Here is a 17,667-nt window from a genome sequence, read left to right as displayed (position 1 = left end):
TATAGTGGAGTTTCATATGCATGATAAAGTAAACTGGTAATATACTGTATGTCTGCTTATAGGATGACCTATAGGTAAAGTATGAATAGGGGACAGGATTTGACCTTGAAGTGACCCCTAGTTTCTAGCATGGAGTCTGGAGTGTCTTGTGTGATGGAGTGTCTCCAGAACAATTAAAGACTTTTCTGGTTTTAAATTAAAATCTATTAATATTACATTGATCAATTACCGCTCTATGTTGAACATCATGTAGTTTTAGGTGGTACACTGCTTCCACATTTACATTCAATGAAGTTGTTGGTGTATAATTCTTTAAGAAATGTTTACAAATTTCTGTTTGTATTAAATTATTAATGAGGAGCAGAAAGAGGTTAATACTGAATAATATCAGTATGGGTGGTTTTAGTTTAATTACCATTTAATTAAAATAAATGACAGAATAACTATTAATTTAACCCACAACCCTGTTACAATTATATGTCCAGGAGTATTAGTATAAGTGTGTAGCCAATGATTTGGCTACACAGGGCAGAGTTCCATAACAGAAGCCTTCCACCTTTGGAGGAACTGACCAGTATGTCCCAGAAGCTCCGGCGGGTGCTCTTGCTGGTGGGTGTGGTGGACTCGGGTGTAGTAGTCCCTGTCATGGGGGTGCTCCCGACAGCTTGGGTTAAGCTAATGGGCGAAGGGCTGGTTTTAAAGACCCGCGAGCCGCTGCGCTGCCTGGGGCTGTCCTTCACTTCTTTCACCTCAGGCAAAGGAATCAACAGTCCTGAAGACACAGAAAGCGATAGCCACAAACAAGAAACATGCATTTACATTTAAGTGGAGTGATGTGTGTCTCTGAGTCTTGTTTAAGTCAGTTTGAACTAGGGTTCCACTGCCCTACATGGCAGGTCCCCAAAAAGTTTCACATTTCAAGTCAGGGTCATGTACAGCTTTGTGTTTGTTTATTTTTCAAATTGACATTTAGTTTGTTCTTTCCCTGACTGTGCCAATAGTCTGCGTCCATGTGTTGGGCCTATTCTGAAGAGACATGGAAGGACAGAGTGTAGCCAGTATGTTTGATTGGTGAGCTAACAGTTAGTAATGGATGAAATCAGGGATGCACAACATTGTGAAATTTATATTATCACCAATTTATTGTATTGGCAAAATTATAGCCGATAAATAGAGTCAAAAAAACAAAGCAAAATTTCTTTCATTGACTTAACAAGCAACATAGAATATGTGGCTGTATGCAGCTTTGAAGTTGGTTTGTCATTAGCCAATAAACACTGAGGAGAAGAAGTGCAACTCACAAATGTATTGAATGCATTTTTAAATATAGTATTTTAAATCCCTCATTGTTTACTAGCTAGCAGTCTTCTTCCTTGCATTTGGAGTGCTGCTGATTATCTTGGCATGCTACTGTCACATGTTGATCAGTGTAATAGTGTGAAACCATTGGCAGGACTGTATCACGTCACCACATGTATGCACGTGCATGTGCATCTTCATGGACTTGCATGGGATAAACAAAAACTCAACAGGACAGCTTTAAAGTTAAATTCAAAAATTTCACAAAAAGAAAACTTATTTTCTTTGATTTATCATATACTTCTAGATAAATTATAAAAATTAGTTCAAAGATACTTTCACCATAATGTGACCCAAGGTGGGTAGGACTTAATATCATGTAGTGTTTTGATTAAAACATCTTTATTAAACTTATACACAGCTATTACAGCTAAACAAATAACCATTAATGAATTAAAGACATCACCTTTAACCTCCTCTCTCTGAGCTTTAGTTGCTGGGCAGAGCAACCCCACACAAAGAGGATTGGGCAAGACTCTTAGCTCCATGACAACATCACAGAGTGCGTGGCGTAGCGCCCCCTGCAGTTTATCACTCAGCTGTAAGGGGCTGACATTGCCTTGTTCCCAGATGTCAAACTGCACATACAGCTGTGGCTCTGTAAGAAGATAAGCAGACACAACTGTGACTGGTATGGTTTAACACTGTCTTTGACCTAGAGCTCCCAGGCATTAAAACAAACGAAACATTAAAGAGGAAAATCCTGTTAACTCAGCACATAATAAGGGTATTTCAGCTCCTAAGAAGGGTCAAATTGTAGTTCTAAATAGAGACATAACTACATACAATGAGTTCAGGGGTGATTTCAGGGTAAGAGAAACAACAACCAACCAAGCAGCAACCTCTGGGGCTTGGATTGACAAGTGACTCTGTTAACCTGCAGACAGCTGCTGAAGCTGGCATGCTCTGGAGGAGACAGCTGTGGGCAGAGCCTGGAGTTTCTGGAGAAATAAACACCCTTTTTGCTGCCATGACACTTTAATTTCCTTGTGTGGATTAAATTAAGTTTACTTTACATATCTTTCCTTATCTTCCTTTATCATTATGGATGGTAATTTTATTCATTATTTGTGAATATGTGACAAGTCAATGAAAACAAATGTACACAGGGTTAGGAAGAAAAAGACTACACTTAATTATAGCAGACATTTTTGGACCTTCATTTTCACTTTATCTTGCCTTTCTTTACCTTTTTGCCACTTCCTACCTGAGACAAACTCTTCATCTAAACTAACCCATAACCTTACCCTTACCCTCACCCTCTATCTAACCCTAACCACAGCCCCCCCCCCCCCCCCCCCATGACCACCATCAATCATATTACAATGCAGGACATATTATGCTCAGTTTTGTGTTTACCTGTGCCTGAGCGCACGTTGGTGGAGTACACTTTACCAACCGTGGTAAGCTCATCAAAATGGTTTTGATGAAGAGGGATGTTGCGATTCTCTGATCTCTGCAGTCTGGTGCAGTCCTGGGCTGGAACCTGAAGGGGATGACCCTGGGTGTTCACAAATGAGAGGGCAATGCAGGCAATACCTGAAAGAGCAGGGGAATACATTAAAATGAGCAACTCGTACAGACCCTTAAAAACTGAAATCTCATTGGGTTTTCAATTTGTACCACCTTCTAAGACATAGAAGCAATTTTTATATAGCCTCAGCCTTATTAGGCTTATTATGTCCATTTGTATACTTTGGAAATATATTTTGTTTTGAATGCCATAGTATCTCTCATCTCATCCTCTTGTTATGTCAAAGTATCACAGATTTAAAGTGAGCACAGTAGAACAGAAAAAGGGAGTCTTGAAAGTCACTTGTGATGCTTTGTTCACAACACATTACAGCTTTGCACAAGTTTCACCATGAATAACAGCTGCCTTATTTCACTGCTTGTGTGAGACAGGATTGCTGGATGTGTTAGCTTTGACACTGGCTAGTATTGCACACAATGAGTAAGGAGCAGCGAGCATGGAGGGGGTGGATGTTGAGACAAGAGGGATGCATGTCAGAAACACAAATCAGCTTTACCATTTCAAACAAAACATGCCTCTTGAGGCCACAAAGTAAGCGCATTTCTGTTTGTATTAAATTATTAATGAGGAGCAGAAAGAGGTTAATACTGAATAATATCAGTATGGGTGGTTTTAGTTTAATTACCATTTAATTAAAATAAATGACAGAATAACTATTAATTTAACCCACAACCCTGTTACAAGAGAGAGAAAGGGTACTGCTATTTACTGATGGCGATTGTGTGATGTAATTTGGAGCAAAAAGCTCATCTTTGTCACTTTCCACGATGCATGGTGGGTCAGGATCTCAATCACAACATTTTATAACAGCATTGATATGATTATTAACATTCGGCAGATATATTTTTAGATTTACAGGTGGAAACCGGGGGGAGAAATGTTAAAAAACAAACAAACGCGGATCTCAGTGTTATGATGTCTGCCGTCAAGGCCGGCATGCTGTATGAAATGACACACTGGAGCGGCTTCCCTATACAGGGATTAGGTTGTGGTGGATGGAGGGGTCAGACACCTGACTTTCAGCCAGGCAACCAGGGTTTAGATCCCTTTTGAAGCAATAAACAACGATGATTGTTTTAAGGAAGTACTTATTTCAACATATTCTCTTAAACCTAACAAGGAGTTTTCGTGCCTTTTTTTTTTAGTCTAACCATGTGTTGCATTACTATTATTGTTAACTTGACCACGGAATGAGAACGTGTTGTTTTCACATGAAGGCGAGCCCAAACATGACAGCGACACAGTGGACCGGTGGGTCTATTACACGCTTTGGTTTGACACCAGGTTACACAATAAGAGGGACGCTGCCAATTTATACATTTACACAGCCAAACAAATCACTTGAAGTGTTGTCTTTAAAGTCCTTAATAGAATTGACTGAGCACAAGAACTGTAGCTACTGGTAACCACCTGTGAAGAAGAAACCACACTGCATCAATCTGCACAAATCAGTGCGTGTGTAGAGAGAGATGACATCAAAGTTGAGTTGATCAAAAGGGGCAGTGACAGAATGTGAAGTAGAAATAAAGTGGCACATTTAAAACACTGTATACCACTAAAAAACATCAGACTAGAGAGGGCTGCTTTGTGTATAGCTTGTGTATTGATACACACGGAAAACCATTCACATACAGTGCAGTGGTATTGTTTGTTGTATTAAAGACTTGCCTATGCCTTAACTGTTGAGATGAGCATCATTGAAATTGTGTAAAAGTAGGGCAGTGCCGTTCAAATTGCTTGGCCTCTGGTTTTGGTCACTGCAGCTTTCTTGAGAAGCACTCGTCCATACTACTTCACACTCCAAACTGATTGCAGAGGGTTATTAAAACGTTAACATTACAACTGACATGCTGAGTCAAACCTAATTAGACTGAATCAGCACGTGTGTGGAAAAGGCCCATTACTTTTCACATTCCAGACCAATTCTGCTGTTAAGAATGCAGGAAGATGCTGTAATGTATAAACAGAGTCATGTAGATGAACTGTATGTGAGCTATGCGAACCACAGAAAGAAAGACAGACAGAGATCCCTTGCTACATAGTAAGACTAGTACAGTGCCCATGCCTGCTGATTGTGCATCATAATAAAAACGTTTAAATAACTAAATAACAGGAGTTTTATTGTGAAAAATTTATAGGAAATGAAACGTGTTGAAACCGAATTAATGGTGCTTTGTTAGCAGCATTTTCCGATAGTGCTGCAGAGTTGAAGAGTGTTTACAGCCGCTCCTATGACCAATACACAGGCCAAGCATGTCATCAGTTAAAGACAAACCTTCAAACAGGTAGCCCTGTTGAAATGGAAATGCAAATCCCTGCCGTGTTGGGCTGATGTGCCAAGTCAAGGCTGATTTATGGTTGCACAGAGGCTCTGAGAGCCGACACAGTAACCTATGCAAGTGGCATACGCCAGTGAGCATTTATACGTGTGCACTGGCATGTCTGTTTTGCTGGCAGTGGTGAGCTGATTGCCAGCTGTATTTCCCCTTTAAACACAGAGTCCTTATGCTGATGGCTGTGTCTCTGAATTAGAGAGAGTGGACAGGCAGAGTGTCTGTAGAAAGGGCCACCTCTCTATACAAACCCAGCTTGAACAACTTGGTTTTGGCAAGCTGGCGTTTGCCACCAACGAGCAGGCCGCCCTTCGGACATTCATCCTGAAGGTATCAGTGTGTTGCAACACAAGCAGAATAAAATCACAATCACCTTAAGTTTTTTCAGGAGTTGCATTAAGTTACTGCCAGTGAAAACCCAAAGTTTACTGATTTTACTTTCAGTGCCTTGAGTCCTCAGCAACAAACCTGCCAAGTATGAAGTAGATCAGAACGATTCCCATTCACAATGTGCCTGTTCGATTGCTTGGCCTCTGGTATTGGTCACTGCAGCTTTCTTGAGAACGACGCATCCACACTACTTCACACTACACACTGCTCGCAGAGGCTTAACATTAAAACTCAAAATTAGAAATCCATCCCATGCTGTCTCCGTAACTGGTTGCTCATGATGGCTGGCCATGTTAACCTGGGAAATGAGGCTAATGATTGCTACAAAACAGCCTTAATGGGCAGACTAAAAGTGATGGAATTAAATATGTGACTCAAGGTTGGCAGCTTCCAGCACTGAGACACCCTGGCATAATCCTACACAGTGTATGAACACAGGGTGACATGTTGATAATAGGTTAATAATTTTAAGAAAGTGGATTATAGAGTCAATTGGGGCGAGCAGCTGAGGTTTCCAGAGCACACTGACCCAACAACACCAATGGTCATCCTCTCTAATGCCACAAAACAAGTGATCATGTAAGAGCTCACTGTACCCTGGGAAGAGCGTATCAATGAAGCTCATGAGCGTAAACGCACCAAGTACCAGGAGCTGGTGAAGCAATGTAAGAGGCAGGGCTGGAAAACCCCCTGTGAACCTATTTGGCTGGGCTGGTGGGGCTTTGCAGGCCAGTCACTCTGCAAAGCCTTGACCAAACTTAGGCTAGTGGGATTAGCAAAGAAGATGGCAAGTTGGCCACCAATGCCGCAGAGAAAGCCAATAGGTGGCTTTGGCTGAAGAGGGAGGCCCCCGTGGTCAACTGCTGCTTGAATGTAAACCAGCTGGGATGCTGATCGCCCTGGCTGAGGGGACTTGGGTGAGAGTTTCTGATGTTAAAATACTTGAAACACTTGATGACCCCATGTTATATCACTGATGATGCATCCCAGGCTGTTTTTTTGCACAATATGTTTATCATTTTCTTATATTATATCATCACATCAAACAAACAGACAGCAACAATACAACGGTAACATACATTATACAGATGCACTCATTCATACCCACGTACACACACACTTGCACCACTATGGGTTATTATATAAATATAAACATAAGATTTCCCTACATTGTTTATAACTTCTCTTCAAGTAAATCTTACATGTCCATCTATCATGATATTCATAAATGATTCCCAGAGCTGAATAAAGTCTTTCCGCTTGCCCTTGTAAGTTAGTCTTTCCAGTCCAATACAGTCAGAAAGCTCCCTTATCCACATCCTTAATGAAGGTGCATCCATACTGTTCCAACACAGTGAAATAGCTCTTCTGGCCTGAAGAAATCCAAAGTCCAGATGTGTAGTCTGTTTCCATGTTCATAGAAAGTTCTTTGGATATTATCCAAGCACAGACAATTTTGCATTTAAAGGGACCTCTTTTCAGACACTTTGTAATGCCTTTCCAGAAGTTTTGGATCTTTAGACATTCCCTTTGACAATTTAATAGTGCGTTTCTCTTCCAAACATTTAGTACAAACATCTGGAATATTAGCAGACATTTGATGGAGTTCAACGGGAGTTATGTACATTCTCATTAACCACTTATATTGAAGTAATTTAAACCTTGTATTTATTGTCTATTTTTTCACTTTTAAATAAGCATCATTCCAATCTATCTCATCAACGTCTTCTTGTATAACCATTTTCCAAGGATTTAATTTATCTAGTGTTGATTCATTACTATGTGCAAATAATATGGTGTAATATTAAGACACATGGTATGTGTATATAATATCACCTAAGATTAGGAAGTTGTAGCCCTCCCCTCTCATAAGGTAGATATAATAGCTTAAGGCGAAGTCTGGGTTTCCTATCATTCCAGATGAGTTGACCAAATAATTTGTAAAGTTTATCAAAGTACATTTTTGGTAATGGCAGTGGGAGTGTAGGAAAACAATATAAAAATTGGGGTAGAAAAGTAATTTCTATTAGATTTATACATCCAACCATAAATATAGCCAAATTCGACCAGTGATTCAGTGCTTCAGTTACACACCCAAGTACCTAAAACCTTCAGTAGTTGTCGTAAATAGGTATTTACTTTGGGATCATGTCTTTCTTTCTTTCTTATGAAAGAACATCAATACTGATTTGTAATTGGTCATTTTATATCCAGGGAACCCTCCAAAATGTTCAATTAGTCACATCAAATTGAAAAAACTATTCATTTTATCAATTTAAAATTGTCAGGAAAACATGATATCATTGGCACATAAGGAAATGCTTTGATCGGGTCATTATTGGGTCATTCCATTCCAACTCACCCAAAATCCAGAACTTTTCCCAGTTCATGTCATGGAATTTCTTGAAAACTAGATGTTGAAACTTCTATTAAATTCATTGGATCTTGCAAAATCCTACAGCTGTATTCCAAAAACTTTTTAAGTTGTGATTTTTTTTAACTTTGGCCCTCTGAGCTAAATTTCAGCATTTCTGTGATTCTTTGTATGTGTATTCTAAACCACTTATTTTTCCCTGGTTTGGGTTGAAATTTGACCAGAAAATCCAAGAAATCCTTGGAAACTTGGCAACATGTTTTAATTTAAATAGCTATTGCTGAATGGTTACAGTAATCAAATTAATAAAATAAGTATTTTTTTTTTACCAGAATAAAGAAACTGCCTTTTTTAAACATTGGTTCTGTGTAGTATTAATGTAGTTCTATCACATCTAGAAGTCATTTGGTTCTGCATTTAAAAAAAAAAAAATGAGTGTCACAGATCTTGCTAAATTTAGCTTCAGAGATGAGAAACACACTTTTTGGGTTATTTTGACTGTAGATTTTCCCAAGAAGGATTATTTCAATTTCCTTAATTTTTTAGTATGTTAAAGTGTTGATATTCATTGCATATACATATACAATTCAAAGATTATGATTTTATGACTTTGTTAAAATTAGCTTTTTTTTTTTTTACCTTTCATGGGCTGTAATATCACATTTAGTGTTTTTTATTTAATATGTAGATATTTGTACTGTGTTGACTTCAAGTTAACATCTGTTTGATAGCTATTGAGCCTGTTTTTCATTGGGTCCTGGAAATTTGCAAGTCACATCTTGAAATGGTTTGGTTTGTTTCATATAGGTGATGTGAGATGATCTTGTTCTGTGTCTATGGTCAAAATATTAATATTACTTCCTCATAGGCTGTTTTGTAACAGTTGGCTTCTTCTAGGATTTCCCAATTGAGCAAGGCTCCATGATCTCACTATCACATCAAACTGCTTCATGAATTGAATTATAATTGCACTTTTTAAATCATTCTGGTTATTTTGCATTCCATTTTGCAGTATCCACCCAAACCTGTTTCAGAAGGGATTATAGCAGACTTGCTGTACTGTTTCAATGCAATTTGATTATGTTAGAAATTAGCTCAGAGGGGTTGAAATTGTGATATAATATATGTGTGTTGAGCTTAAGAATTAAGATGAATATTTTGTCTAGACACACAGAAAAGCTTTGAAGACCCCCGTAAAGCGATGGAGCTTATTACACAAAAGCCACAAGAATAAAACATCTGGAGGACAAGAGTGTGTTGAGTCATGAACAGGTACATCTGACATGTCCATCACTAGTGGCTACTGCTGGTATATGACCAACTATAAACTCCTTTTTTGTCTTCTAGAGGACTGACTCTCTGTACTGATTAGAGCGAACAACTGGAGCTCTGGCATCTACAATGAACATAACGAGTTATGCAGTCACTGGAACTGAGACAACAGATTCAAGGACAGACAGAAGTGTGATAAATGGGATGGGGATGCTCCCCTGCATGTAGGTTGGTTTATCGTTTATTTTATTTTTTTCTCGCTCTATACTGACTTTTAAGTAAAAAGGTACAAAACCACCCAGATGTCGGAAAGAATCTATAGTTAATACTGCAGATATGGGAGACATTTAAAGGTTTTAGAATATTACATAACAAGATGTGGGAATTTGGGAGGTTTGTGGGGATGATCACTTGCAGCGCCAGTGTCTATGTCGCCTTAAGACTCAAAATGCAGATATTGCAGATATTGAAGTACATTTGACAGATAAGGAGGCTATTAAACTTTAAAGAAATTGGGTAGATCAGGTGTTTTACAGCTGTTTAACAAGTCAGAAACACAGAGTTGCAATCTTAATCCATAAGAAGCTAAACTTTGTATTGTTAAACCAGCATAAGAAAAAGGGAGGTTCATATGTGTGAAAGCCAAAATGATCTAATCTAATCTAAACTATGATTGAGTACTGCATCGAATGCAAAATTGGGGTTATTGCACTTTCTGACCATGCAACACTGATGCTTGATTTATAAGTTGGGGAGGAGTCTGTTAAGAATAGAAGATGGAGGCCTAATACATCTTTATTCCAAGACCCAGTGTTTAAAGAAATGTTAGATCATGAAATTAAGTTATTTCTCCACTGACAAAATCAGCACCGTCTGGGATGCATCGAAAGCATTTATTAGAGGTAAGATTATTGCATATTCGAGTAAAAAGAAAAAGGAAAATAGAGATGAATTAATATTGTTAGAATCCTATCTCAAAAGAAAAAGAGCTGTCATTTAACTATAGTGACATGTTGCTAAAAGAAGTGAGTAATTTAAAATGAGATATTAATGAGATTTATAATAAACAGGCAGAATATGCCCTCTTTAAGGTAAAGGTAAATGTCTATGAGAACAGGGATAAAGCTAGTGAATTATTGGCTAGGCAACTAAAACAACAAGATGCAGATCATATCATCCCAGCCACAAGAATTGAACAAGGAGAGGTACCCAGGTAGGAGAGGTTAGGGCTGCCATTCAGTCCATGACAACAGGTAAATCTCCTGGACTAGACAGCTTCCCAAGAGAATGTTACAGAATTAACAGATGTGCTAGCACCTGTCTTGACCAAGGTCTACAGCAAAGTAAGTATTTTCTAATGCTTCTTTAACACTTTCAATGATGCTCTCATTTCGCTGATCCTTAAGAATGGCAACATCCATTAGATCCTGGTAGCTTCAGACTGATTAGCTTAGTGTAAGTGGACTGAAAGTTGTGTCTATGAGGCTAGAAAAGTTCTATTGACATTAATCCATTCAGATCAAGTGGGCTTTGTTAAGGGGGAGGTCCCCTTCTGATAATCTTAGACTGCTACTTCATTTGATATGGTTAAGTCATAATAATGATTTACCGTTGTCACAAATAGTCTGATTTCCCCCTTCTTTGGGTTGTTTAGAGTCACAAAAGAGGGAGGGGATCCCCTTTCCCCTTTTCTGTTTACATTATTTATCGAACCATTAGCAATAGCTATAAGAAAGGAAGCAAGAATTAAGGGAATACAGGCCAGCGAGAGAGAACATTAACTTTTTCTATATGTGGATGACATTCTCTGCCTGGTTTCAGATCCAGCATCCTGTACCCGACCTGGGAGGTCCTAGGTGAGTTGTCATGGAATGACCCAAGACTCAATTGGTAGCCCATCTGCTCATGGTGTATCACTATTAATATCCCCTATAGTTTCACGAAGTTCCTCTGATGTTTATGGGTTATCTAGTGTTATACTATAGTCCGAAATCACAACTGCTGACGAAACGTATCTGGTCCACTTTCTTTTCTGTATATTCTGATTTGTATAGCAATTTTGTAAAAGTCTCTGAAATTATAATTGATCTCTAATGGGTCTGTAGTTAAGGTGCCAGATATTAATCTTATACTATTAATTGTTCTTTCAGCTTACATTTTCTTTGTCTTTGAGGCTTGTAATTTACCTGCTTTTTCCACTTGGTCGTAGTAAGTTTGTTCAGTCCACATTAGGCTCTTAGCTACTTTGTCAGATGATAATTGATCCTAATTGGCTCTCATTACACGTAAATTATGTAGTTTCACAGGGTCGTTGTCATTATAAATTTCAGTCTCCGCTTTTAAAATTTGGTTCTCTAACGTACATAACTCTAGGTTGTGTCGTTTGGTTTAAGAACTTGTGTAACTTATAATTTCTCCACTTATATAAGCCTTTAATGCTTCCCATCTGATGCTGGCTACAGTTTCATCTGTGTTTAGTTCAAATAATTTATCAATGCAATCCACAAATGTAACAAGGCTGGATCCTGTAATAGATGTACTTTTAGCCTCCATCTTGAGCAATGCTCAAACCTACCTTAATGGATCTCCATAGATACTGTTGCATGACCACTAATAACTATACTATTATTAGCAACATTTTTAAACATTAGACAAAAGTTCCATAGAGATTACAAAGTAACCTTCAATTTTTCAAGAGTTTTTAGTTTAGCCTATAGTGTTTTTCCAGTTTGCACGAGTTGCATCAATTTGGATGGACCTTTCCAACACAACAATTAAATTCTCCCATGATAATATAAGATCCCTCCAAGACAGAGACAATGTCAAATGGTCTTTTGAAAAAATTATGGGCTGTCCTCTTTAGGGCGATATACGTTAATGATATTTAGTTACCTGAACAATAATATACATTGCCGGTGGATCTCGAATAGTTTTTAGTACTTGAAATGGTATTGATCTGTGTATAAGGAAATCACACCCCTTGGATGAGTATTAAAGAAAGCATGAAACACTTGGCCTGGCCACCTTTTACTCAAATAATGTATGTCAGTGGCAATCAAATGAGATTCTTGTAGAAAGACTAGGCTAGATTTCAGATATTTTATCCTGTTAATTATTTGCATCAGTTTGGCCAATTTTCTTATTCCAGTTCATAATTTCAAAATTCACACTAATTTGTTTTTTTGTTTCCATATATATTTATCTCAGCATGATATAATTATGACCTCACAAGAAAATAGATAAATAAAAAACCCACAAAAAATTTAATAAAAGTGATGCCCGTGTACAAATGAACAAGCCTCCTCACTAAGATACCATCTTGGTCCTGTCCAAGTGACTCCCCAGGATGTATTGTTAAAGCAAGAGTCTGGCTAAGCCAGTGACTCCCAGAAATAGACTGGGATGACAACCAAGAGCAGATTGATGACGACTGAAGAGACAGTTGACAGGTTGGGTTAGCATCCCATCCTGAGTCTTCTGTGAGGAAAGACACCCAAAAGAAAGCTATGGACAAGCCTAGATCACCGACAGGACAGGATATAACAGCAACAACACTGGATAACGACCAATGGACAACTATGTAAGAATGAGTGGGGCCTCAAAATCCACAAGGCCAAGATCAAATGCAGAGAGAGGGAGTTTGAAGCGCAGTGCACAGGGACCAGTCCTGGTGAGACTCAGGAAGAGCCCAATCACCAATCACCCCTCACCCCACAGAGCCCAGAACATCCAAGTCCTTCATCCCACAGCACTTGGTTATGCATCTCAGAAAAGAAAGATCAGCTGGCCCACAGCCAACAAACAGAGCGAGTGCTAGTAGTTCATCGAAGACGTCTACAACATCACACAGACTCTAGCCAAGGGTGACACAGACAGCCACACAGTATGACAACCATCATCATAGACTATGTTGCAGAGCAGTTTGGCTATACAGAAAAGGGAAAGCCTGGGGCCTCCTACACCACTTCTGTAGGAGGCCTTCCTGTGCCACTTGCAGAGTGGAGTGGCACAGAAGACAGGGAAGGGAGAGTGCCAGAAAACAGCCTTCCAAACAGACCCCTTTGGCTTGTCAAACAATTGCTAGGGGACAAGCACAGTGGTTGCCTTTCATGCTCACCAGAGTAGGTCAACCATTTTCTCAAGAACACGTTTAGTGATCCACTGAGAGATCAGGCACTTGATCCCCAGAAGGCTCTCGTGAATCCACCATCCCCCAGAGTCGAGTTTGACTTAAGAGAACCCAGCCTAAAGGAGGTCCAGGAGGTAGTGAAAGGAGCAAGATCTGCTTCAACTCCAGGGCCCAGTGGTGTTCCATATGTAGTTTATAAAAGATATCCAGAACTACTCCAACAACTCTGGAAGATCTTGTGAGTGATCTGGCAAAGAGGGAGAGGCGCTGACCAGAGGAGGCATGCTAAGTGGGTATGGATTCCCAAATGTTATACATTTCAAGAATAAAACATGCAGTGAGTGCAGCTTTTGCACACCTTAAGGTCGACAGGTGCGTAGGAGAAGACCGAATGCCGACAAAAACAGGAAGAAGACTACCACACACTGCCCACTTCACTTGCAATTAAGTTTATTGACAACATTGTTTCAGTACTTAGACCTTCATCAGGTTATCTTGCTAAGATTACATAAGTCAAGAGTCTTTTTCCTGAAGAATAAAACATGAAAATTATGAAAGGAAGAGAGGAGGAGGGAGGACTAATAAGCTCCAGTAATCTGACATCTCCTGCATAAAAAGGCAGAAGTTAGAACCAACCAGTCTGGTTAGTGTAGAATTGTATGGAGTTATTCTGTAGCAGCCTGCTGCCATTCGAATGTGATTTAATGAAGGTAAACACAGCGGACGGTCATGCCTTATGGTGCTGAGGCAGCAGATTTATCAACATATGTGTCCTTCTGCCTTCAGATGGCTGCAGGAATTTAATGAACTAAAGGAGAAGGTTTGCATACAGTGTAAAGCAGCTGTGGACAACAGTTTGCGCTTTTACCACATTAAACATTAACATAGACATATGGCTACTGGCTGAGAGGTTTATTCAAAATAGTTGTGCATTTTGTTGGCATCCACAGATATATTTGTTCATTGTGGGTTTCAAATGGACTATGAACTGAACTCGGTCCCCAACAATTTCCCTGGTCATCACACCTAGGTGCAAAGACTGACCAGTGACCCACTTTGTATTTTTTCTTTGTCCATGCCATGTGGCATGGCATTTTTAACCCTAGCAACCATTTTGTTTGGTTTTTCCATACACACACACACACACACACACACACCCCTGTACAAAGTACATCTTTAGTTAGATTTTGTTTGTTGTTCATGTTAAATAACAACAAATAGTTATTGAACCCCTAACCCTAAATCCCTGACCCTCTTAATGTTAAGTGCCAACCACTACTCTGTTAAGAACCCTGGAATCCTTCGACTATTGGCATGGTCATTTTGGTTGTAGTTTTACAATTATTAATCAGAGTTCCAAATTCACAGTTAATTATAATTTATGACACTGAAGTAAATTAATTGGCTATATTTCCCTTCAATCAGGGTGGGGCTCCTGAGGTGATCAAATGTAAATGACATCTTATTATCTAATATAATTAATAATTACAGTATCTCTGATAATCATGAATTATTATTGATGGCCAAATTTCACCTGAATTCCCTATTAATGTTGCATAATGCCTGCAAAATTTCTTTCAAGAATTTAGTTTGTGGCAGCTGTGTGACAGTCCACCAGAAACAGAAATCTTTAGGAGACCCACTAACTTCTGGCTATTGTAGTATTGCTATTGCAGTAGTCCAGCTGTGATTTGCTGTGATGGAAACATAACACGGGTGGGCACACCAACTGCTGCCCCCTTTTTGGCACAATGTTGTGACGCACCTTGAAGTTAAGGATGCTTGTGCAAAAATACATCTGTCCCATCCGTCTCCGTTCAAGCAGCAATTGAACATTGTTCAGGCTGGGTTGAGTTTAAGAGAAGGACTGGAGTAAAAGAAATTAAAAAGCAACCACCATAATATGTCACTGTCCTCCATGTCATTACCCAAGCAGTACCACACATGTGCAACTCTCAACATAGATGAGAAAGAAGTAAGGCCTGCCACAACTGGAATGAGCACACCAACAAAGGCTGACAGGAGGGACGATTTAATACTCAACTTTACAACCTCATCAGGTAGCTACAACATGCTTTCTCAGGTTGAATAAGGTTGATGTGTACAGGTTTACTAAGTGTAGACTAATAGCAAGTACAAGATTCAACCTAGGATTCCCTTTTTGGTAAAATGAGTAAATCTTAAACTTTCTCCTTCGGTGTAGAACTTTCAGCTATGAATGGCTATGAAAGGCACAGTCTACTTGTTTTGTTGCTTGTCTAGTTTTACTATAAAGTCGTTGGTTGTGGTTTCTGTATATTTCACAGTTTGGTCACTGAACACTTTACACATTGATATGTGTGTAAATAGACCCAGGTTTCGCTTTGTTATCATGCTCACTATGAGTTTATGTCGCTGCATTAGTGATAACAGCACAGTAGTCTGTATAAAAAACATATTAATATTTATATATTGAGCTAATTTATTTTACATTCTGGTGTAGAATGCCAGTAGACGAATCTAAATGTGGGACATCATTTTCTGGCACATTCATGACATTCATATGTACATGACACACCAGAAAAAAAAAAGGAGGCAAACACATTCACTGGCAATCAGAAAAGAATCAATTGCCTATTTTTAGCAGATTTACCATTGTTTACTTATTTTTATTTAAAAATAGACCCAATTTTCACCAAAAACACTCTGCCTCATCTAAATGAACCTCCCACCTGTTTGTTCTCTCCCCCACCTGTTTGTTCTCTCCCCCACCTGTATACCAAGCGCCCTGTGCTGGGCACAAAAATTCTACACATGTGAAGAGAGTTAAAGGTCAGGAAAACACAGAACTGCTTGCGACGGGTGTTATACCGTCATGGATTTAGCAGCCTAAATGTCCAAAGAGAATAAGTCTTCCTTAAATGTTTTTAATATTCGCAGTAAATAATTACATTTTCCGTCTATTCAAAATATGTATTGTGGTTGTGCTCAGGTCTTTGAAGCAGCAGTCAGTGTGGCAAAAGCCAGTCCAGAAATCCATAAATTTTAATTAAACAGCAGGGAAACACTGCCTCAAACACCAGAACCACCACACTTCGTGCACCTTGAAGGCCCATACCAACAGTTTTTAATAAAAACATATGTGCTGAGGGAAGCCTTAACTAAAGGAGGTACAGCACTGCAAAGAAATGCCAGGAGGCGTAGCTGCAGCATGGGCTTTAGTCAACACAATGAAAGGTTGTAAAGGGTTGAAGATGAATGTGGTTGTACCTTTAAACTGAGAAGGTGGGAAGAGTTGCTGAACCAGCTCCGACATGGTACCTGGGTCAACATTAGAGACACCCAGAGAACAGCATTAGGGTCATACCATGATCATTCATTCACTTCCAATCTGATCTAACGTCAGTCAACTTGTAGCTGGAAGACACTGTTGTCTCAGAGCAAGAAGGTCATAGCTTCAAAGGACCTTTTTGTGTTGAGTCTGTAAGTATCTCTTCATATGCTGTGGTTTTCCTCCTGATTGCTCATACATCAGGTGTGATAGACTGATGATGTTTCTGTAGCTTTTAACTCATTTTGTCCAAAGAAGGAAAAAGCCAAGTACAGAGAGTGGAAGGATATATCTCTGTGAAAATGACTGCAGTCTGCAATGTGTTACATTCAGCCCATTCTTCTCAATGTAGGTTCAGTCTACGACAGTGTCTTTTATGATTCTACCATAAATCAACATGTATTGTGTCAAAGGATAGGTTTGGAGATTTGGATATTTTGGATTTCAGTTAATTTTTTGTCTGTAATCATTCTTCTTCTCCTTGAAGTGATTCCCTCTTACTGTGGAGTGTGTCTCATATCATTTACATGTGATCACATTAAGTGCTTTACGCAGAAATACATTTTAAGGCCTTTGCACACCTAGTTATTTTCGTATGCACTCTTTTAATCCGTCATCACAATTCGACACAGAATAGAATTGTCAAGCAGTGAAGAGGATTTTGTGGTCCTCTTGCTTCTTGAACAAAGAAAAAAACCCAAAATTAGTCCAACCAATCCTGAAAACAAGACCACAGTAAGTGGAGTTTCAACTGCTGATAAAGGAGCTGCAGAAATATCCCACTTGCTTCCAGGTGATACTCCAGGATGTCAGTGGTCCTGTTTGATATACTGCATTCTATAATGGTACCACACATAAAATAAATGAAACCACCAATCTCCGCAAACCAGTTGAACCTGAAGAGCGGCTGGCAGTATGTCTAAGCCAGGGACAGCTTGCCTTGCCTTTTGTGCCCAGTGGTTTTGT

The 17,667-nt window shown here is 39.1% G+C and overlaps 1 protein-coding gene across 2 annotated transcripts in view; it reads right to left on the bottom strand.

The window, feature by feature from the left end:
- szt2 (SZT2 subunit of KICSTOR complex) overlaps positions 1-17,667 on the bottom strand; it is a 225,559-nt gene that overhangs the window by 96,285 nt on the left and 111,607 nt on the right. For both annotated transcript variants that reach the window (XM_073477051.1, XM_073477052.1), the window contains 3 exons: positions 2,719-2,898; positions 1,766-1,957; positions 573-772 (listed from right to left, as the gene is read on the bottom strand). In XM_073477051.1, the coding sequence (XP_073333152.1) occupies positions 573-772; positions 1,766-1,957; positions 2,719-2,898 (572 nt within the window). The remainder of the gene's footprint in view (positions 1-572; positions 773-1,765; positions 1,958-2,718; positions 2,899-17,667) is intronic.

The sequence above is a fragment of the Pagrus major genome, chromosome 11 (assembly GCF_040436345.1).
Source record: "Pagrus major chromosome 11, Pma_NU_1.0".
Lineage (NCBI taxonomy): Eukaryota > Metazoa > Chordata > Actinopteri > Spariformes > Sparidae > Pagrus > Pagrus major.
This window is presented reverse-complemented; position numbering and strand designations above follow the sequence as displayed.